This window comes from Eurosta solidaginis, chromosome 4, assembly GCF_040869045.1.
Source record: "Eurosta solidaginis isolate ZX-2024a chromosome 4, ASM4086904v1, whole genome shotgun sequence".
NCBI classification, from domain to species: Eukaryota; Metazoa; Arthropoda; class Insecta; order Diptera; family Tephritidae; genus Eurosta; species Eurosta solidaginis.
This window is the reverse complement of record NC_090322.1, coordinates 17,244,190-17,268,340: the sequence shown is the minus strand read 5'-3', so window position 1 is coordinate 17,268,340 and position 24,151 is coordinate 17,244,190. Positions and strand designations below refer to the sequence as shown.

At 37.7% G+C, this 24,151-nt stretch overlaps 2 protein-coding genes across 2 annotated transcripts in view; one reads left to right on the top strand and one right to left on the bottom strand.

Annotated features, from left to right (window-relative positions):
- The window catches only part of LOC137248414 (uncharacterized), a 107,777-nt gene extending 105,657 nt beyond the window's left edge, over positions 1-2,120 (top strand). Inside the window, exons 20-21 of the mRNA XM_067779353.1 lie at positions 1,399-1,632; positions 1,696-2,120. Of these exons, the coding sequence (XP_067635454.1) occupies positions 1,399-1,632; positions 1,696-2,023 (562 nt within the window). The 3' untranslated portion in view covers positions 2,024-2,120. The remainder of the gene's footprint in view (positions 1-1,398; positions 1,633-1,695) is intronic.
- Taf3 (TBP-associated factor 3) lies at positions 1,196-7,273 on the bottom strand. Its single transcript, XM_067780448.1, has one exon. The coding sequence runs from the start codon at positions 6,947-6,949 to the stop codon at positions 2,159-2,161; it is 4,791 nt and encodes a 1,596-aa protein (XP_067636549.1). The 5' UTR covers positions 6,950-7,273; the 3' UTR covers positions 1,196-2,158.
- Between the last annotated feature and the right edge of the window lie 16,878 nt (positions 7,274-24,151).

Here is a 24,151-nt window from a genome sequence, read left to right as displayed (position 1 = left end):
GATCTTATAACACTAATTAATTCTATTGTCATATTAATTCATTTTAAATTTAACTACTTACTATTCCTGACTAGCACTGTAAAATAATTTCCAAATTGATGTGCTAGGAAAATATTTAAATAAATAAAATAAAACTGCACTACCCCCAACTGTGATTAGCCAGAAAGACAGTTCCTGACTATTTGCTTTTGCCTGAATATGGCTTTAAGAAAAACTTAACCTGCAGAAATCTTGATCGACTTAAACTTTAAAAGTATCATCATAAAGCGTGTTGTTACTATCTTGAACTAACGCGCGGGTTCAAGCGCGGGGCTGTAAATTGTCGAAGATTATGTGTAGGTCTTACAACCTTACCCTAAGAAAGTTCCATCTATCATTAAAAAGAGAAGACTTTAGACTTATGATGGGTATTCTGACTGGACACTGCCTTCTGGTGTCACATGCCTCTAAATTAGGCTTGGTCAGTGATAGCATGTGCTGTTGTTGTTGTTGTAGCGATAAGGTTGCTTCCCGAAGGCTTGGGGAGTGTTATCGATGTGATGGTCCTTTGCCGGATACAAATCCGGTACGCTCCGGTACCATTGCACCATTAAGGTGCTAGCCCGACCATCTCGGGAACGATTTATGTAGCCACATTAAACCTTCAGGCCATTCCCTCCCTCCCTACCCCCAAGTTCCATGAGGAGCTTGGGGTCGCCAGAGCCTCGTCTGTTAGTGAAATAGGATTCGCCGCGGATAGGTGAGGTTGACAATTGGGTTTGGGGAAGCTATATATTGCGCTGACAACCTAACAGGTTGCGCTACACCGCCCCTTGAATCTGGTATTTTAGTCGCCTCTTACGACAGGCATACCCACCGCGGGTATATTCTGATCCCCTAACCCGCTGGGGTACGCTCTGTGCTCGTGCCCTGCGCTGGCCAGGCTAAGACTCCAGCTATTAGGAATGATGCAGCTGTCAGATCTAGAAGCAGCAAGTGACTTAAATCCTAGGAAGCTTCTAGTATTTCCCAAGAGGACGGAGTTATTTTATAACATAGGTCCTGGTTTTTCATAGGGGTTTTCAGTTTGGTTATTAAACCAAACTTCTGGTAACACTACGGACTCATTCAGTCTATGTGAAGTCCTCATGGACCGGTCAGTTCAACCTAACCTAACCTCACGTACCTCCACCTGGGATAAGTTCGTTTGGTACAAAAAAAAATCATTGTATTAATGTTTAATGTAATATCAGTAACCTTATTCGCTTAGTAAAACTTAACCTCTCAAGAGCAAACCCTACATCAGTTAGCCTTTGCTTATTTTAAAGCTCCAACTTTTCAATTCTTCGATACACAAAATATTAAATTATGCATACATATATTTAAATATAAAATTGTTTATCCATATATAATGCACAGCATCCTTAAACGGCATCGTCTCCTTCACGGCGAAGATAAGCCTTATGAATGTCCCTATTGTCCCCTAAGGTTCAGCTCAAACACAAATATTGCCAGACATAAAACAATTCATGAAGGTGTCAAACGAGAAGATTGTGATATTTGTGGTAAAAGTATAAGAAAGTCGGATTTAAATAAACATAAGCTAATTCACAGTGGTGAAAAGCCGCATAAATGTGACTTTTGTGAAAAGCGGTAAGTCTTATCACAGATACTTATCTAAATTTATTCCGTGATCTCATTGTCACTTTTAAACAGCTTTACTCACATCAAAGGTCTACGCGGCCATATGCGTACTCATACAGGTGAAAAACCATACAAATGCAATTACTGCGATCGCGCTTTTTCTTCACGTACTGTACAGATACAACATTTACGTACCCATCTGGGTGAAAATGTTTATAGATGTGAGTTTTGCCCATTAGGGTTTCCTTTAGCTGCGGAGCTGCGTTTACATTTTACTACGCATAAAAACGATGATCCAGAAACGCGCGAGCGAAATATGAAAGCCTTAAAAGAAGAAGAAGCTAAATTGAAGTGGAAACTGTCTATAGAAAAAGGTCGGCAAAAGTCGGAATTGGAGTAAACGTTTTTTTTTTTTTTTTTTTGTTTTAAGAATATCAAATTTTTCTGCAAATATTAATTATCTTTAAATAAATAATTATAATGATTAACAATTTATATATGTTACTTGATACGATAACGTTTTTGTGCCGCATATTTATTTTTTCTTGTGTCGCCTACGATTCTTGTCGCTGGCATGAATACCTTTTTTCCGAGTTATGCAGACACGACAAAACCAATCCTCGTTATCTTTGGGTGCAATACAAATTCCGACACATATCCAATGGTACCATGCATCGCATTTGTCACAACCAATCATGGGGGACCCGTCATCTACTTTGCCGCATGCCGGACAAATCCACACTGTGTTCCCCTCAGCATCGATGTAGGATGATGGACGACTTGCTTCTGAAATTATGGGTACAGGGCTTTGACGTGCAGTAACCGATGACGAACACGTGGCAACAGCAATTCCCTTGGCGCCTAGTTCCATTTGCTCCTGGGATGTAGTAGATTGCAATAATTGCTGAGGAAGAAGAACAGAGCTCGCTGATATTGTTCCTCCTGACTGCCATGGACTAGGCGGAGGCACAATAGATTGAACGTTCGAAGTGCTTGGCGGAATTATAGCACTTATATTCTCAATCGAAGTATTTTTACTATTACTTGCACTATGATTTGATGACAAGTTTTGTGAGCTTAATGGAGGATTTACAGGATCGGCAATACTAAATTTTTGTTTTAATGGGCGTGTAACCAACGGTGAAATTCTGGCCAATTCCGGCGATGGATCCCTTTTTTTTTCAGACTCATTTGTGGTCATTGTAGATACACTCGACGAGTGTTTGTCTATTTTATCATCAAGCGTAGGAGGCGACTGTCCGCTACCAAGCTTAAGTGTCAACTTAGGTACATACGATTTCATGGAACCACTAACATCTGGTATCGACGGTATGCTAGATAATGTGTTACTATTTAAACAAATAGTCGTCCTTCCATTATTGCTAACGTCAGTCGAATCAATAACAGGATATATGTCTTTTTGAGTGTGAGGCGTGAGTAACTGTTTGTACTTTTTTTTCTTATCCCTTTTAATTGTTTTTAAATCTGGAATACCAAGTTGATCTCCACCACTTGGAAAAGAATCTTTCAGTTTTATAACTTGTAGCCTGTCGTTTTTATTCAGCTTCTCAGGACAATCAAAGCGATCCCTGTTTTTCGATTTTTTTTCTTTTTTCTTTTTTACCTTTACATCTTTCAGTTTCTTGATTTTCTTGGGCTCCTTTTTCTTTCTTTGAATTCCAGTACCAATACTAAAAATCCCACAATTATTCAAATTTGCTGACATTGCATTATCGGTCTCAGATAAAGTAGCAGTGGTGGCAGTTAAACTAGAGGATGGAATCGTGTTTGAAGAATATGCAGATCCTATTGATATTAGCGGTATTAAATCAGCGCCACCGGCCAATTTACTAACTCCAACTTTATCGGTACTCATCAAATCTATTTGAGGCAAATCTGATCTTTGCGTTTGCAGCAGACTTTTATTATTTTGTACGCCTTTATTTATTTTCTTAACTTTTTTTTTATCTTTAAAGCTCAAGTCGAATCCATGGTCATCTTTTTGCGAGTAATTAACAGCATTTAACACATCCTTCTTATTATGGAAACTTGCGGCGGAAGATCCTATCTCAACTTGATCAAATTCTTTTAAATTATGTGCATTATAAGTGTTTAAAGCGGTGGGAGCAAAGTCCACAGATTCGTCGGAGAGCTCAATAGGGTCATTTTTATTCATCATGGGTGAATCTGTTAAAGGCGTTAACATTTTATTTGCTGACGTACTTTGGAAGTATGTTGAACCAACTAAAGCATTTTGTGCAATGAACTTTGGAGATTTTAATTTTACTATTTCAATTTGCTTTTGAACTTCGTGGAAATTCAATGGCACATCACACTGCGGGCTTTCTACCTCTATCGGCTTTTGATTTTTAAGACAATCCTTGGTTATTAGGTTGGTGGTATCAGTTTCAAACGGTGCCAGTTTCATGGATTCAGGGACGAATGGTGGTACATTACAATAGTTTCTTTCCATTAAATGATGTAATCCACTGTCGTTCTGTTTCACATTGACCGACGAATCTTGATTAACAGCTTTTGCAGCGTTGTATTGTTTTGTGAAATTTGAAATAGGTAAATGAAATTGTGTAGGCAAACGCGGGAACAACAAATTTTGAGCAGTAGGTGGTATTAGGCCCGGTCTCGGTGGAAAAGGACAAAAGTTCAAAAAACTTGGAAGTTCTCCAATCCCTGCCGTTGGCATAAACATGTTAGAAGGCAATCCAGGCGTTATGCTAGTGTGTGTTTTTCTTGGCAGAGTCAAATGAGGGGCTGGGTATATTTTACCGGATACGGACTTGGAAGAAGGTAACGCATTCACTGATCTTGTCTCGGTTATCCCGTCTGACCTCGATATAGTTTCACTTAATAAACCCAATGGTTGTAAAACAGTATCCATCCGCATGAGCTTTTTATTTATGCTATTTACTTCTTCTTTTGATGGAACTACTACATCTACCTTTGATAATTGTTTTTCATTCATACCCAAAGTCAGCGGAAGCTTTCTAGTTTTGCTTTTTTTTCGCTCCTTTTTACTACATTCGCCTTGTTCTGAAAAGTTCGATGTAATAATATCTTGTCTTAACTCTGATTGCGATAGTACATTCTTCCCAATGTGAGGGCTTAGCAAATCGGTGGATAGTGCATTTGTATTTTTTAAAGTAACAAGTGGTAGAGCATATGTGTCTTTCAAAGATTTAATTTTCTTATTTTTTTTTAATGTTGATACTTTGCTTAAATTATTAATTGTTTCGACCTTAGGAGTATTTTTGCTTCCTGGTTTACGACCACGTTTTTTAGGTTTATTTATATCTTCATATTGTGATGACTGAATGCTACTACAAATGAGGGGAAGAGCGCCTGAAAAATGTTCATTAGTTCCTTTTATTTCGAGGTTATTCCCGTCAGCACTTCCAGAATTATTTAGTACAATGCCAGAGTCTTTGATACTTACGTAATTGCTCAAATTTGTTTCACCAGAACATATTAAACTATTTAATGTTGACGGAGAGGGGGTTATAGTGGTTCCACATGGTATATTAATATGAGCGTCACTTCCATAAATTGGTGCTCCAGCAATATTTTTGTTTGAAGGTGGCGCTTTTTGAAGTTTTTGCTTGGATATTTTTTTAAAAATATTTAGTTTATTCCGGTCAAGTTCTGCAGATAGTTTCATTTCAGGATATTCTCTCTTAGCTTCAGCCGTACATAGTTGGGCAGACACTTGCTCATTATCAGGAACCTTTTCACAGTTAATAGTGCTCAAACCATTATTTTCTAGATTAGTATGTGAGAAGGGAGTTGAAATTTGGGTAGAATCCAAATTTGGTAAATAAATTGGTTCTGTGCCCTGTAATACTGGAAAGGAAGGTAAACCTCCTTGAGCACATGCAACATCGTTTTTTATTTCAGGCTTTAATACGTCCGCCATTAATTTAACTCCATCCGAAAATGGTCTATCAACAGACGAATCCTGACGTTTCGTCTCAGTGGCCAGATTCTGCTTGTCCAACAATTTTTTCTCATACTTTGACTGTCTTTTGTGAATTTTCTCCATTTTTAATCGTTTAAAAACGGAGTTGCAAAAATCTGGTGACAGAGCAACGGAGGTCGATCCGGTATTAAAAATTCTTTGTACATTTTTTTTATTTTTTCGGTGAGTTTTCTCTGTAGGGTCTATTCTGAAAATGTCGACTCCTGGGTTCTTTATCTCTTGAAGAATCATCTTATCAATTAAGGAAGTTTGGGGATTGAGCGTAATTTTCCTTTTAACCTTGTTACGTACCTTGGGTATAACTGCTGGCTTTTGTTGACTTGGTAGAGTTTTTTTGGAGACATCTATTTTTATTGCATCGTACGCTTGTTTCGATGTAGTATCTTTTGAAGGCGATAAAAAGCTAGATTTTAAGGCATCTTCTGTAATTTCAGGCTTCACGGAGCTTGCTGACATTATAGAGCGTTGCGAGGGATATGTATTGATGGTATCGCTGCCATCTTTAGTCACCACCGGTTCTTTAATGTGATTTGAATTTGGTGTAGGTGGTCTTGGTTCATCCAGGCCTGATAGTTTTCCAAAGCATGTTGGTATCATTGAATCTGGAACTTTTCCTTCAATAGCTGGAGATATAAATCCGCCAGTCGTCATTACTACACTGCAAATTTCACGCGTAGGGCGCCCTTCTTCATCATTAACATTAGATAAATTTATAGCAGTTTTTAGGCATATAGGCGTGAATTCAGTAGTCCGCAGACCATCTTTAGCTTCAAAAAATCGTTTAGCTCTATTGGAAGTTGTCGGTATATTTTCATATCCCGTTATGTGAGGACCACCTTTCAATGGAGGTTCTAATGATAGAGATATGTTTATTAATTTCGAAACCGAAGATTTGCTTTCCATATAATCCATCGGTAAGGCTTTACAGGAATCTGGTGGTAGCATTGGCGGCAAATGTTCATATATATGCACAGGTCGGGTGAGAACTTCTTTACTGCCAGGCTTTAAAAAATTTAGAGATGAGTGTTTCTGAGCCGATAGTTTAGTCACTTCCACGCCACAAGGCACAGGCTCAACATTATTTATATAGTCCAATAACTCCAATATATTAATATTTAAATTGTTTAAACAGAGGTGGACGTCATTTATACGAGCTTCCGTCCGATTATAATGCTCTACTTGTCGGCGCATATCACGAGTAAACTCAGTTAAAAACTTATACAATGTATCCAAGAGTAGGTCAAGTGGTGTGGTTTGTATAGCATTATAACCAATCGTTTGACAAATTTGCGCGACACAAATTCGCAAAATTTCTCGCAAATATTTATCAGACATAATAAACAGCAGATGTACGAAATCAGTTAATAAGATTCTCTTTAAATTTGAACAAAACTTTTACGCAATGCTGAGCCGAACTTACAAAGTTTTAAGGTGCATTCGCAGTCTATGATTTCATCTATGTCTATGATTATAACGTAAAATGGTAGAGCATATCGACGTTCTTTATCTATACTGTCTTCGAATTAGATTTTTTAAAATCAAAGATAATCTTAGATTTTTCTCGGAAAATCTGGAACGTAGATGATAGTAAAACGAAACACTTTTTTATTTTTAGAGAAAAAATGTATTCATAACCAACACTATGAAATGTCAAAAGACTGCCAGACAGCCAAATAAACATGTTGGGCATTGTTTACTATATAGTTTGGCAGCTTAAATGGAGGTTATGTTGCGAATACAGTGGAAGGCAGTCGAATGTCATATAATGAAGGAATGGTGTTCGGAGTTTTTTCAAAGTTAAAAAAAAGGATAAAAGCTTTAAGCACAAGTTCGTTTCCCCACAACTCAACCGCGTGCTATAAAAGGACGCTATTCATGCGGTTGAGAACAAAATGGCGGATAGTGAGGGAATCAAAATGATAAAAAAATTATTAAAAATAGTTGAACAACTTAAAATTTATCGTACTTGGAGTAAACCATTAAATCTAAATATAATTCATCGTACTTGGAGTAAACCATTAAATCGAAATATATAATAACCTTAATTACGCAGAAACTTCGCACATGGTTCTGGCCTTAGTGTATTACCTGTGTGTTGGTGGAGCAACTGTACAACAATTTAAAGACATTAAATTTGAATATATAACATGGTGTTATGGATTAACACCAATGGAGGGATAACCTGGTGTTTTATAAGCTTAAGCTTTAACCAAGAAACTAATAATCAAAAAAAAAAAGCTTTAATATAAATAAAACTATTGTTTTAATAACAACAAAAACACCTTATGTATTCTATATACATAAATTCGTAAGGATTATCTCACTTTAAAATTTGAGTTAAATAATAGGGGGACTCATGTAACCGTATAAATGCCTTATAAAATGTGTAAACGTATAAATTTATCTAGTGCGTAAACGAGCTGTCAAATTTTGTATGAAAAATCATTTACACAGTTTGTATAAATTTACGCGCACATTTCATTGTGTAAACGTGGTAAACCCCAAGGAATGCAACCTTGCAGACATTACACCAGGCATTTTCATCAGAAATCTCCAACATCAGCAAGTAAAGGCGTTTTAATTTTGATTTTTCACTTAATCTTGGCATTTATTAATTTGTATAACAATCAAAAAATTTTGTTTGGCAATAATACAGCTGATAAACAATCAAGTTTATCATGAGTATTACTAGGTGCGTTCATATAACCGCGTGTGTAAATGGATATAATTTTACACCTTATAAGTTTATATGCTTTCATGAATCCCCCTAATCTAAAGTTTTTTTTTGAAACTGAGTCGAGAACTGTGCGTGTGAATGTGCGAATTATCACCGATCAGCTGTTTGTTGCGCTACGTACAATTTACAATGATGTTAAGCCATGATACATGTTGAGCCAAAACAATATATGCTCCGTGATTTGACATAAAATCCCAACCGTTGAGTGGACCATGCACTCAAGCATAAACATGTGAATTCGACTGCCTGGCAGTCTTGTGGCATATTGAAGTGTTTGTTATGAATCAAGGCGAATTCAGTACAGGTGGTGTTATCCCAAAAGCTTATTGCTTCTTCTTGATTATTTTCCATACAACGCATTGTACAATAAAATGTCAGTTAATCGAAATCAATGAAAATTTTCTTTTGACCTGACATTCTTCTGCACGGTGAATTGTTTGAATTCGCTTTGCCGCCACCTGTATGGATTCGCCTTGGTTATGAATACAATTTTATCTTTTTTTTAATATTATAGTTAAATGTAAAAAATGTAAGTTATTTTCCTTAAAATTTAAGGATATCGAATTATTTTATTTTGACATGTGTTTCAACCACAAGTGCTTCCACACTTTGCAAGTAAAGCTACTTTTCCCAATGATACAAAAAAGAAGGTAGTTCCACTCAAAACTTTTTTACGTATTTGGGGATTTTTGAAGTTTCATAATGTTTGCTGTTTTGCCAGAAGCATAGTGTACAAGTACAAGTGTGTTAACTTCTTTCTGACAGGCACTCGCTTAAGTGAGCATAACGGGAAAATCTGGGTTGTCATTGTTGTTTCGGTTGGAAATGGTCAATTAGGGTTCTGTGCAGAGACGTGAAAGATTGAAACAGGGTTTATGTAGTCACAAAAGTGCTGCTCCTGTTCCACAGCATTTTAATTTTATATCATGGCGAAAAGCATTCAGTTCAGAGTTATTGATTTTCATTAAAAGTTTAATTTATTACGGAGGGTTACTCCTTTAAGCGTAAAAAGCAGAGAAAACGTAGATTTTTTTAAATTATTGTGAAAAAAATTTTAATTTGAATTTCTGTACCCAAGTTCACTATATTTGTGTAACACAAGAATCTCGAGGTCAATTCCTTGACTATGAAAGACTGAAAAATGTACACTTATTGAAAACTCATTTGCACACACAATTTACATTTTGAATTTAATTGTTTTTATGCACAAAATTTTCATTTGTCAGAAAAAATAAAAAAAAAAAACGGCCTAATGTCAAAAAACCCTATGAAATACAAACTGGCTTGTTTGTTTTTAATGAACTACGTTGTATTTTTCTTGTATTTCGTTAGTTTTTTTTAAATATAGTTCATAGCTCCCTCAACAAAAAATATAAGAGAAAATGCAAGAAAAATACATAGAAAATAAAGTAGTGTCATATAGGAGTTTGATTTGTTTGCACTTACAGTACCATTTTATTTGCAGGAGACTTTCACAGCTACAAAAATTAACAAGCCAACCTAATATAAATTCACGCAAGTCATTTTCTGTCAAAAATGTCTCATGCACATACAACTTGTATGAGAGCAACCCAAATTGAATTTGCTGCGTGAAAACCTAACTCGATTTCCTATTTTTGTTCTGCGTGACATTTAGATTTGACGTTTGCACACATGCTTTACATTGTCGCAACCCATGCTTATATAGGTTATGGCAAAAACGCCGGTTGTTTGTAAACTTTACCAAGTAGCGCAACTAACAGCTGATCGCTCAAAATTTGCACACACACACAAACACCACTAATGGCCACATTAGGGAAATTGAAGCTAAATTTTTAAACAGACATAAAATGTTATAATTTTGGAATATATAGCATCTAGGACACCTTAATTGCAGTAATTGAAAGAAAATGTTTGCTTATACTCAAGTATTTAATTATTTTTTCTAAATTTATCTTTAATATTGATGCAATGATTGATCCAATGCAACTCTGGTCTTCCTGCTGTTCTTCATTCCACTCCATTCGAGTGCCTATTTTTACGGCCTGCGAGTGCCTTCCACTCTATTCGCAACATAACCTCGAATTAAAGCCGTAGTCATTGGTGCCGTATGTCGTATCGCTGTATACGTATCCCTAACGTAATCAGCTGTTTATCGTTACGACAGTAAACCAAAACCCAATTGGTTGGCTACGATACGGTTACGACCTTAGCGGCACCAATAATCGATTGCATTGATTCTCATAAGGTTGGTCGAATCAGCTGTTAAAAGGTTACCGATACGGTTACCGATAAAGCACCAATGTCTCCAGCTTTAGCTGCCAAACTATATAGTAAACAATGGTACGGTTTTATTAGGTTGGCTTTAGAGTTGTGCTTTTTCGTTCATTTCAGAGATTCGAATCTTTCGTTCATTTTCTGATGAACGAACAAGTTGTTCTTTTTGTTCATCTGTTCTTTTTTTCAAGCAAATTTGATCACTGCTGCTCGCACCCGCGAAAAAAGCCAACAAGGTATAGATGGGGGTGTGTATGCAGCAATGCTTTGTGTACGTATATTTAAATGAGTAATGAATAAATAAGTTTATATATATGTATAATTAACTTCAAAAAAGTTACAAATTTCGGAAGATCCAGGAAATTGAAAGAGTACAGACACAAATTGTACATAAATATGAACTTTTCAAGTTTAATAAATGTAATAATTAGATTTTTACAAAACATGTTTTTCATAAATAGTCCATACATACATTGTTTTAGCAGTGCCACACACATAGTGTACAAGTACAAGTGTGTTGACTTATCTGTCAAGCATTCTGACAGGCACTCGCTGGATTCGGAATGACAGCGAATTCAAAATGGATACCATTACCGAATGCTCCGAATGATTGAAAAATTGAAAAAGTCCATACGATTGGTAGTCAAAAATGTTGTCGTTGAGACTAAAAATGCGACTCTAGACCTGAGATTTCCATCAGGTGAGCGAGGCTGTTTGTAGTTTTGACGTTTATCGCTTAGTGAACACACTTGGTATAGGTACACTATGGCCACACACAAAGATGGCCACACATATCTTTAGTGTAAGTGGCATCGTCGACATTCGTGCTCACTGTGAATTTCTGCGTATATATGTATGAATTTACAATGTTCGCGAACAAGAAGAGAGAAAGAATAACATTAGATAAAACGAACTAAAAGAACGGGAGTCCAAAGAAACTTGCTGTTTCAACAGGGGTGGACCATAGGGAAAGGGGTGTTAGAGGCGTTGGTTCCACATTACAATTAAAGAGATGGTTGGTGTCATGTGGGGACACATTGCAAGCGGGGCATACATTTTGTATGTCGGGGTTGATTCTGGATAGGTAAGAGTTTAACCTGTTACAGTATCCAGAACGAAGTTGAGCCAGAGTGACACGCGTTTCCCTGGGGAGTATGCGTTCCTCTTCCGCAAGTTTTGGATACTTTACTTTGAGTACTGGGTTCACCGGGCAATTCCCGGCATAAAGGTCCGACGCCTGTTTGTGGAGTTCACCAAGGACCTGCTTATGTTTTTTCGCTTCATACGGCTGTGTTCTCAGATGCCGTATTTCCTCAAAATGCTTACGGAGATGACTCCTTAAGCCCCTAGGCGGTGCTGGCTCGTCAATCAGATGTCTGTTGGGATGCCCAGGTTTCTGGGTATTCAACAGGAACTGTTTGGTCAGCATCTCGTTTCTTTCCCTGATGGGGAGTATTCTCGCCTCATTATGTAGATGGTGTTCTGGGGACATAAGAAGACAGCCCGTGGCAATTCTGAGAGCAGTATTTTGGCAGGCCTGTAGCTTCTTCCAGTGGGTAATTTTTAGGCTTGGCGACCATATGGGTGACGCGTAGCACGTAATCGGCTGGCTAATTGCTTTGTATGTAGTCATGAGCGTTTCTTTATCTTTTCCCCAGGTACTGCCAGCAAGGGATTTGAGGATTTTGTTACGGCTCTGAATTCTCGGAACAATTGCGGCTGCGTGCTCAGCAAAATGTAGATCCTGATCAAACGTCACACCCAAGATTTTGGGGTGTAGGACAGTCGGTAGCGTAGAGCCATCGACGTGGATGTTCAAAATGGTCGACATTTGGGACGTCCATGTTGTAAATAAGGTCGCGGAAGATTTAGTCGGTGATAATGCCAGGTTTCGCGAGGCGAAAAAACTGGAGAGATCAGGGAGGTAGCCGTTTATTTTATTGCATAGCTCATCGATCTGTGGGCCTGGGCCTGTGGCCATTACTGTGCAGTCATCGGCGTAGGAAACGATTGTGACTCCTTCCGGTGGTGAAGGTAGCTTAGATATGTAGAAATTAAACAAAAGTGGGGATAGGACACCACCCTGTGGCACCCCTTGTTTAATTCTCCTTGGCTTTGATGTTTCGTTTCTAAATAGCACCGATGCCTGCCGACCACCCAGATAATTTGCGGTCCACCTTTTAAGACATGGGGGAAGGGTAGACCCTTCCAGGTCTTGCAGTAACGAGCCATGGTTGACCGTATCAAAAGCTTTTGATAGGTCTAGCGCTACGAGTACTGTTCTATGGTGGGGGTTTTGATTTAAACCGCAATTTATCTGGGTGCTGATGGCATTTAGCGCGGAGGTAGTGCTATGGAGTTTTCTGAAGCCATGCTGATGGGAGGCTAGTTGCAAATTTGCTTGGAAATAAGGGAGCAAAATGGCTTCGAGCGTCTTTGCTACTGGCGATAGGAGAGATATCGGACGATACGACTCTCCTATGTTAGCTGGTTTACCAGGCTTTAGTAGCGGGACCACCTTGGCCATTCTCCATTTCTCGGGTATGACAAAGGTGGAAAGAGACAGGTTGAAGACCTGCGCTAAATATTTGAAACCCTCTTTCCCTAGGCTTTTAAGCATCGGCATGGCTATGCCGTCTGGGCCCACTGCTTTGGATGGTTTAGCGCGACCAATGGCGTCCTCAACCTCTTTAGCGGTGATGGTGATTGGTGACGCGCTGAATTTGTGTTTATGTGCGTGTCTGTTGGCCCTCCGTCTAACTTTGTCGACCGTAGAATGCATTATATATTGTCGGCAGAAAGCGCTCGCGCATTTTTTCGCATCCGACAGCACTTTGTCGCCAAAGGCGATGGAAACTTTGTCTTTGTGCTTAGTCGGATTCGATAGGGACTTTACGGTGGACCAAAGTTTACCCACACCGGTAGAGAGGTTACAACCTCTTAGGTGCTCCTCCCATTTCGCCCGCTTGTGTTCATCCACAAGCAATCTGATGCGTTGGTTTATATCCCTTATTTGGGGGTCGCCTGGATCAAGCTGCCTTATAAGGTCACGTTCTCTCGCTAAGTTTGCGGCCTCCGCCGGGAAGTGGGGCCGGATTTCGGGAATTCTCCCGGCGGGAATGAAACGTGCCGAGGCGGATTCAATGACCTTGCGGAAGGCACGCTCCCCTTGGCGGGCATCAGTCGGGATAGGGAGCGCAGCAAAGAGGCCGTCTGTAAAGGATTTATATTCTTCCCACTTTCCTTTTTTAAAGTTTATGAAAGTGCGTTTTTCGGTGACGATGAAGTCGGCGGTACGCTCAAGCGAAACAAGTATAGGCAGGTGGTCGGATGCCAATGATACCATCGGCTGCCAGTTGACGCAGTTTACGAGTTCTGCGCTCACGATTGAGATATCTGGCGAACTGTGACAGCTTCCTACCATACGTGTGGGGGCGTCTCCGTTTATTGTGTAGAACGTCGTTTCTTCTATTTGATCCGCCAACATCTCGCCCCTACTGTCCGCCCGCAAATTTGAATGCCATAGATCATGATGGGCATTGAAGTCGCCTAAAATAATGCGATTGTTTCCAGTGAGTAAGGCTCTGATATTAGGGCGGTATCCACCGGGGCAACAGGTGGCAGGGGGGATGTAGATGTTGATGATTTCTAGGTTTGCATCGCCTGACCGGACAGATAGGCCTTGACGTTCTAAGATGTTGTCCCTGCGGTCGATGCCAGGATCAAATATGTGATACTGCACAGAGTGGTGTATTATAAACGCGAGGCCGCCTCCATTTCCGCTCTCGCGATCTTTTCTGTGGACATTATACCCAGAGCAGGTCTGCAATGCAGATCGTGCTGTGAGTTTAGTCTCTTGAATCGCAGCAATGCGGATGCTGTGCCGCTTCATGAAATTGACTATCTCCGTAATCTTCCCAGTTAGTCCATTACAGTTTAACTGCAGAATTCTGAAGTGAATGAGGGGAGACGTCGCCACTCTGGGGTAAGTGACGGGTGACTACGCCTGGGTTGAGGAAGGCCAGGACGCAATTGCTGTTGTGGCCCTGGGACTGGGCGTCCTTGGGCAAGCATTGGGGTACCCGGATGATTTGGGTTTGCGACCTGGCAACATGGCGCGATGAAACCCGTCGAGGGGTTGCCGTCGCGGAGACCAGAACATCTAGGAAAGTGGCACCACCCAAGGCAGGAGCTGCATTGGGCGGATGTCGCAAACATATATATTCTGTGCTGGCAAACGGTGCAAACGGAGGTAGGGACTAAGAGTCTGGTTCCCTGACCTACACGATTGCTGCCGGAAAAGAGGGGGGGGGGGGGGAGAAGACGGGGGCAGGGGCTGTTGCTCAGCATTGCTTCCGACTCTACTACGAAGATTGTAGTTATGAGTGGTAGCAGCTGTTTGAGTTGTTGGCGCCGTAAGGCGCGAGCAGCAGCGGGTACTTGTTGTGGCTTGCTGAGCAGCGGGGCTGCTGGAAGGTAATGGGGGGCGCTTAGACGTAGACTACGAGGCGCCCTTGGGCGTGAACAGCAAGGAGCCACAAAAGATTTATAAAAGTTACGTGGACGTCGGGTTTTGGGATCAAGCCCAGAACAACCTGTCCGATGCAACCATCCCTTACACGAGACACACTGAACAGAGTATGACCGTCCTAAAAAGATTCTTTTCCGGCACTGATATTCCGCTCCTTTTTTTGTTTCCCTGCAACCCCGTTAATTTTGACTCTTCGGTTAGTGTCAAACGGCAGTGTGTTAGAAAGAGAAAGGAATTGTTTCCTTCTCATACATATCATACTTGTAAACCTGTACTATGGACAGGCATACGAGTCTATAGGTTTTATGTCTACCGACCAAGAGTACACCTGAAGGTTTTGACTTCATTTGTACTATATTATATTCGTCTGGAGGCTTTTTACTCCATTCGACCGCAGAGATTGCCCGAGGGTTTCAGGGTTTCATTGCCTCAGTCGCCTCTTACGCAGCTAGGAAACAAGCTAGGAGTAGAAGTAGAATTTGATCTAATAAATATTTATAACGTTTCACATGAAATTAACAGGGTTGTTCATTTTGAAGAACCGATAGGGATTATATTGTGACGAATATTAGCAAGACTAAGGGATACTATCATCTCTAAGCCGATACTAAGCAGTGACTTGTATGCACATCAACAAATCAATCATTATGTCTACCCATATATCCATACAACCAGCGGAGAGAAGGTGCACAAACACATGCATATATCTGAGATACTCCTGAAAGTATGCAATAATTGTGCAATTATTACTCACATATACACGCGCATGGGCTATGAGAGAAGCTATAAAAACCGTGCATCTCTAGAAATAGAAGCACCTAGAAGTATGGAACGAGGAAACCAGACAGTATAAAAGGTGGCAACAGTTGAGGCACGAGAATCAGTCTGATTTAAGCTAGCTATCAGTTGCGAAGTATAAGTGTTAATTGTGTAGTACTTTAATAAAGGCAATTTTTCATTATTGTAGAGTGGAGTTATTTATTCAACAGTTTAGTGATTCGAACGTTAGTAGAAGGTTGCAAATAAGCAGACTTGCAGTGAAATCGTTACAATTGGTGTCAGAAGAAGAATTGTTGAATAAATTCCGAAGATTGCGAATACAACTTGGACATGGCAAAGTTGAGTGAATTGAGGATCCAGTAGCTGAAGAAAGAGTTGGAGAGCCGTGGACTAAATACAAACGGCAATAAGATCGAACTTCAAGCACGACTACAAGACGCTATGGAGTCGGAAGGAATTAATGTGGACGATGATGTCTTTCATCCTGATGGAGAAGAGGCACCAACAAAAATGGAGGAGAAGAACGGAAGTCCGAGTCCAGTAGCAAGCGACTTAACTCAAAAGGATTATATTCCGTAAATGAGTTTTAAAAGGATTATATTCCGTAAAATTAATTTATTTGTTAAAACAGAATGTTCAATTCTTTTATAGATTCTTGAAAAAACTCAAAAACTATTTTACATTTCATTTCAAATACAAAAGGTAATTCAAATATTACTGAATGATATTAAATGAACATAAAATACAGTACAAAGAACACAAAGTACAATTTACACCTCTAATATAACTCGCGCCTCCTTAAGATTCGAGTCCCATCGAATCATTTATATTTATACGTGAAAATTGAAACGCGAAATTTAACAAAAAATAAAACAAATTTTCACATAATTAAATATATTTTAAATCCATATTTTCAATTTGAACGTGTGTAACATTCAAATAAGAATTACAATTATCAAATTTAAAACCTTTTTTCATTTTTTTTAGAATTATTATGAAGTATAAATTTTATTATAACAATTGTTTTAATCATACATATAATTTTTCTTGTTTATTTGACCATTCTCAAATTATAATTATTAGGGTTGTATAGAGTTTGAAGGTCTTCGAAATCTAGCAACATCGATTTTATTTTTATTATTGTGTTATGGATGCGCATTTTCAATGGAAGCAGTAAGGAAGGCGGTCGGCATGATGTTGTGGTGCACAGTGGCTAGTCATTGTCGGCTGGGGCGGGTCCTTGCCAACCTTACTGTTCCTGCGCCATATACAGAAAAAAGTTCCTATCATGTCTATCAAAACGAGCAGCTTTCAAATTCAAAACAAACTGACAGAAGCGCAGAGACCGACTTAAAACGCTTATAATTCAAATTAAAACGACATCCGGTCGAACCGGATGCCACGGACAAACCGTTAACATTCCAACATTTAAAAATTCAAATTAAAAAAAAAAGACTGACGAAAGAAAATTTACCGAACCGGACATGGTCGGTTACTACTCTGAAATCAAAATAACCGCTGAAAATTAAAAGAAAACAAAAAGGAAAATAAACGGGCCGAATATACATAGGGGCGCCGCGGGTGGTGTTGCGACGCTCGGTGCTATGTCCCACCCTCAAAAAAAACCATGGCCACCGACACCTAAATTTCGGTGGCCCCTTACCTGATTTACCTAAGTGCCTTGTAAAAGAATGTAGACGCCAGCATTCCCATTCTAATTACAAGTTTATTCAGATATCATTATTACTAAAGTATGTATGCTATGAAGGAAATATTTAAAGCTATACCTATATTTATGTCACCTCCTTTTTTTTTCTTTGACAAGGGTTATAAGCGCTTGGTGCAAAAAAAAAATTGTAAATAAATGTGCTTATGAATAGTAGATAGATTACATACAAAGTAGAAATTTGGTTAAATGCCCTTTCTCTTTTCATTCACAAACCTATCTTAGGGCTGTAGAGTTTGGATACAACTTCCGATAATTGGGGCCCCCTTACAAAATTATTATGTTGTTGTAGTAGACTTATTTTGAGTTTAACAAAACATCAATTCGGTATAACACATAGTATAATGACACTAATATGTACTATGTACTAAGAAAATTGTTATAAACGCAACTAAGACTAAATTTGGGGTAAATCATACTCCTCGAAGAAATTGTTTCACATGTTCAAGTAAAACGTGAACTTTTAAATTCACAGAAAAATTAACGAAGTCATTTACATGTTCAAGTAAAACGTGAACTTTTAGATTCATAGAAAAATTAACGAAATCATTTACATGTTCAAGTAAAACGTGAACTTTTAAATTCATAGAAAAATTAACGAAATCATTTACCTGTTCAGGTAGAACGTGAACTTTTAAATTTATGGTAAAATTAACGAAATCGTTTTACATGTTCAGGTAAAACGTGAACTTTTAAATTTATAGTAAAACTAACGACATCGTTTTACCTGTTCAGGCAAAAGTGAACTTTTAAATTTATAGCGAAATTAATGAAATCGTTTTACTTGTTCAGGTGAAACGTAAACTGTTTTGCATGTACCAGTCAGTGCTGGTATTGTTTTGTGTTTAGTTCAACTCAGTCAAAAAAAAATAAAATTAAAATAATAAAATGAAAGAAAAAGAAAATAATTCAGATTTGAAAGGTTTCATGTATGTATATAATAATATTACTTTAATATGTATACATTTATTTTTGACATATATTCATGTAGAATGAACAATTTAAGTTCCACTGCAAATTTTATGATTTGTAAGTTAAACTCGACAATGCATTCACTTCTTGAGTTGAGGTTGATAATGAAAAAAAAAAACAATAAAGTAGATGCCATATTAATTATTCACAATTTACACGGGCATGCTGCAGTCAGTAAGATGGCAGTAAGCAATAAAAATTTGCATGTACTGTAACTTACATTATCACTAAATTTAACAGTTTACTGATAAAGATTATAGAAATAGTATGTATTTTTTTTTTTTTGTTGATAATGTAAGTTAATTTGCATTACTCGTTAATTGCATCCTTTAATATAAATTTAATGCGTTTTAACTGATAATGCAATTGAACTTGAATTACCAATAAAACTTTATTCCTTACAGAAACAATATCAATACCTTTTGCTCATTCCAAAACATATCCGCAACAATTGTATTAATTAAAAAGTAATAGTAAAATTTTACTGTAACGCAAAGCAACTTTTAATACCTGAAACTTTTTTTTTTGTTTCACGGGCAGTACAAATTGCCTACCTATGACCATTAAGATATGTTTTGTTTTTTTTCTTTTTTTATGCTTCTAAGTTAATTAAACCTCCTTACTTCACTTTACGTTACCTCTACTTTTTTTTGTATGGTATAATAAGTTAACTTTATTACAAGTGGATGCAGCTTGCTAAAGAACAAGGTTGAGGCTACACATACGTATATTTAGTTCAGTATTGGAACGAACTCACCGCTTTAACCGCTGATATTCGTTGTTGCAATTGGCCTGGCCGCAGGCCTATGTTCGCTGCCCTGTGGTTGTCATTGTAGCTGGTATATTGTAGCCCGTATGGACGTAGCTGATAAAGATGCGGCTAGTATTGTTGTAGCCGTTATGGTCGTAGCTGATAGGGTTGCGCTAGTATTGTTATAGCCGGTATGGACGTAGCTGATAAAGATGCGGCTAGTATCGTTGTCGGTGGTACCGCCTGTTGTAGGTGTTAACATTAGTGGCCGCAGGCCTATGTTCGCAGCCCCGCTGTGTGCGTTGCAACTGGTGGTGGCGGTACGTCTGGTGGTTGTTGCGCTTGTGGTTGGCGCTAATGGAAGGGTTGGGGGAGGTACTACTGATGGTGATGCCCGTGATAATAGTAGGCGCCGTTGGTGGTGGTGGGCGCTTTGGGTCGAGGTAACCGAGTGAACCGGGTGGCGATAAAGCTTCGCGCTACCCTGTACGAGCCGGATGACTGGCTCTTTGACGTTGATTGTATTACGTGGCAGCGTACTGCTGGCCCTGGAGGCGGAGGTGGTGTCGGACGCTTTTCCGCAGGTGGTAGTGTTCTTCGTAAACGTAGAGGAATAGGTTTATCTCACTAAGTTTGACTGCGAACGCCGACCTACTTCAACTGGACCTTGTGTCCACACAACACAACCGGTGCAGAGTTTATTACCACCCAAAATAGACGCGTAGAAACGAGATTTGTCGGAAAGAACGGTTTCGGTGCTTTGCGCTATCGACTCTTTCTTAGTTTCTGGACAATTACCTGCGTAGGTGCACAGCCGGCGAGGATGTTTTGTGATCACCAAATTTTTCCACCCTTCCACTTTTTTATCTTGCCGGAAACTCATGGCAATTTTCGCTAGTGATGATCGGTCTGTCTTTTTCCTTGTTTTTCGATACTTTTTATCGCAACTTTCGCCACATCACTAGGTGTGTTCGCGCGAACACGCTCCCAAGTGGATCGTAGCCGTAGACCGTAGCAGCAGACCGTAACAATTGGAATAATACTTTTTAAACCTTTTTGCCGCTTTATGTCTAATAGCTGTAGGATTTTTCATATAAAGATTCGGTTGATTTAATTCAATATTTATATTTTCTCTTTTCATATTAATTCTATCTATTGTTTTTTTTTTTTTTGTATCTTCTATTCTTGTTTTTATTTCTTCAAAATTTATTTCCATCTTATTTATAAAATCAATGGGTTTTAACTTGGTGGTGCTATGAATGGTGTTATTATAAAAATGTATAGCTTTAATTACTAACTCCTCCGAATCATCAATATTTTGACTGTGTTTTATTATTCTTAGATGTTCAAGTAGTGTTGAATGCATCCTTTCTATGTCTGAGTTTCCAGTGTGAGAATTCGGTGTAGTATAATTGGGTTCTATATTATTTTCTCTACAAAAAAGTTTTATTAATGTATTATTGAATTCATTATCCATGACTAATTTATTTGGTTTTCCTAAAAATGCTATCCTTTCTTCAATTTTTGTTTTAATTGTCACCATATTTTTATCATTAAGTTTATGTGCTGTCCCTAATTTCGTAAATTTATCAATTGGTGTTAAAAACAAGTTTTCTGAATTTTAAAAATATCTATATGCACTATTGGTTTTGGTTTATCAGGTGTCGTAGAATAATGAAAATTTTTTTTTAATGGTTTCCGATCATACTTATTCTCATTACAAATATTACAATTATTGCAATATCTATTTATAAATTTAATTAGTTAAGGATTAAAGTAAATATCTTTTAATTCTTCATAATTTTCCTGAATTCCTCGATGGTTGCCTTTTATATGAATATCGTCAATGATCGTCAATAAAGACTCTTCACATTCAATATCGTTTGCAATTTTCGTACATTTTATAAAATGCAGATCTTTATTATTACAAAATAAATTAAATCAATTTCATCGTACATATTATCACCAATTTCGGAATATATTCCGACCTTTCCTTTTCTAAATTCCCTTCTAAATAAATTATTTAAATAATGAGTATTATTAAAATCATTTTCTGAAACATATACTATTTTATATTTTTTAAAAAGCATCTCTTTTTCTTTATTTTTATTTTTAACTATTCTTATTTGCATTTTGTATTTATTGACAATTTTGTTAACTATAAAAAATTTTGCGTTTAAATTTTCTATCGAGTTTTGAATTGAATTCGAAGTCAATTGGTTTAACTGAACTCTACTTAAAAAGTCTGCCACCATATTCTCCTTTCCTTTAACATACTCTATATCAAAGTAAAATTCATCTAATAATATTTTCCATCTAATTATTCTAGAGTTAGGATCTTTTAATGAATAAAGCCATTTCAAAGGTTGATGATCAGTTTGAACTAAAAACTTACGACCATAAAGATAAGGGCGATAATATTTCATTGACCATACAATGGCCAGCAATTCCTTCTCTAATAGCCGTGTTTTTTAACACGCGTATATCCGTTTACGCTTAATCTTTATATGGACTGCTAAGCGACAAACTTTAAATACACCTCTGAAATTGCTGCGCATAAATTTTGTCCTACTAAATTTCAATACGTATTATACTCAGATGTAACTGAAATATGTGTCTTTGTTTCACCCTCTACACTAATTCTATGTATTCTATGTGTGTCCACAATTAATCGCAACTGATTCAGCTATATGTTATACCCTATGGCCATCAGAGCGTTGTGTCTCCGCTTTTCGGTACACCCTGTTGCTGTAGCTAATTGTTTAACCACAGCCGCTAGATGGGTCTCCTATCCATTATCTAAGCGAGGATAGGCGTTTTTTTTACACGCGCAAACGAAACGGGCAAAGCAACATCAAAATTTTAGAAATAAGATTTTTCAATTAGAAGAAAATTTTTCTAAGCGGGGTCGCCCCTCGGCAGTGTCTGGCAAGCGCTCCGATTGTATTTCTGCCATGAAAAGCTCTCAGTGAAAACTCATCTGCCTTGCAGATGCCGTTCGGAGTCGGCATAAAACATGTAGGTCCCGTCCGGCCAATTTGTAGGGAAAAATCAAGAGGAGCACGACGCAAATTGGAAGAGAAGCTCGGCCTTAGATCGTTATCGCGCCTTACATTTATTTATTTTTTTAAACGAAACGTATATGCGTGTAAAAAAAAACACGGCTAATGTTGAGTAATTTTTTTCATGCCCATTTAACGTCCTGCTCGCAAAGCATATAGGCTTTCCTTCCTGGCTTAAAACTGCCCCAATGGCTACATTACTTGCATCTGTTGTCAACACAAACTTTTTATTGAAATCCGGATAAATTAATAAGGGTGGATTAATTAAAATTTTCTTCAATTTTTCAAAAGCTTCTACGTACGATTTATCATTGATATCTATTTTGCTATTCTTTTTCAAATATTTTATTATTGGACTAGCTATTAAAGAATAATTTCGAATGAATTTCCGGTAATATCCGGTTAAACCTAGAAATATATATATCCTTCACGTTCTTTGGTATTTGCAAATTCTGTATTACACCGATTTTTTCTGGATTTGGCTTAATACCCTTATTCGTTATTATATGCCCAAGAAAAGTAGTTTCTTTTGATAAAAATTTACACTTGAACTTTTAAATTATATTCATTTAATTTGTTAAATATTTTTTGTAAACTTTCCAAATGTTCAGCTAATTAAGTTGAAAAAACTAATATATTGTAACGAATGTTAGCAGCATTGAGCGATGCTATCGTCTCTAAGCCGATGCTAAGCAGTGACGTGAATGCACACCAATAATGCAATCATTATGTATCTACAACGAAACAATAACTGCGTCTACATATATGTACCATGTACGTATACGAGCAGCGGAGAGTCAATGCACAAATACATGCATATATCTGAGATACTCCTATAAGTATGCAATGAGAAAAACTATAAAATTGTGCAATTGTAGTTATAGCTGAGAAGTTTGAGAGCTACTGGACTAGTAGATTCTGGAAGCGCCTAGAAGATGCGAATGTTAGAATCAAAGAGTATAAAAGGCGACGGATGTAGAGGCGCTGGAATTCAGTTTGATTTGAGTTGTCAAGCAGTTACGACTAAGACGATATCTAGCGAGCAATAGCAGTATTATTTTGAAAGTCAGTTTCATTTAAGCTATCAGTTTGGTTATTAAGCTATTCGTTGCACAGTTTGAGTGTTATTGTGAAGTATTTTAATAAAGGCCATTTTTCCATTATTCAATAGGAGTTATTTATTCAACAGTTTAGCGATACGAACCTAGCAAAAGGGCAAATAAGAGGATTTGCAAGTAAATTCGTTACAATATCATCCATATATATTATAAAAATTTTATTAATATAATCTGATAAAACATAATTTAACATACGCTGAAAAGTTGCAGGTGCATTTTTGAGACCAAAGGGCATTCGAATGAACTCGAAATGACCCTTTGCTGTCGAAAAAGCTGTTTTTTTCAATATCGTTTTCCTCCATCAAATCTTTATGAAAGCCTTTTGCAAGGTCCAACGACGAAAAATATTGCGCTTTTCCCAGTTTATCGAACAAGGATTCTATATTTGGAATTGGATATTTATCATCCACTGTAATTTCATTTAACTTTCTAAAATCTATAACTAACCGCCATTTTTGTTTAATATTATTATTTGACTTCTTTTTGACAATCCACAAAGGAGAGTTGTATGGTGACTTACTGGGACGTATTATATTTTGTTTTAGCATATCATTTACCTGCTCTTTTATTTCACTTTCTAAAATATGAGGATGCCGGTAATTTT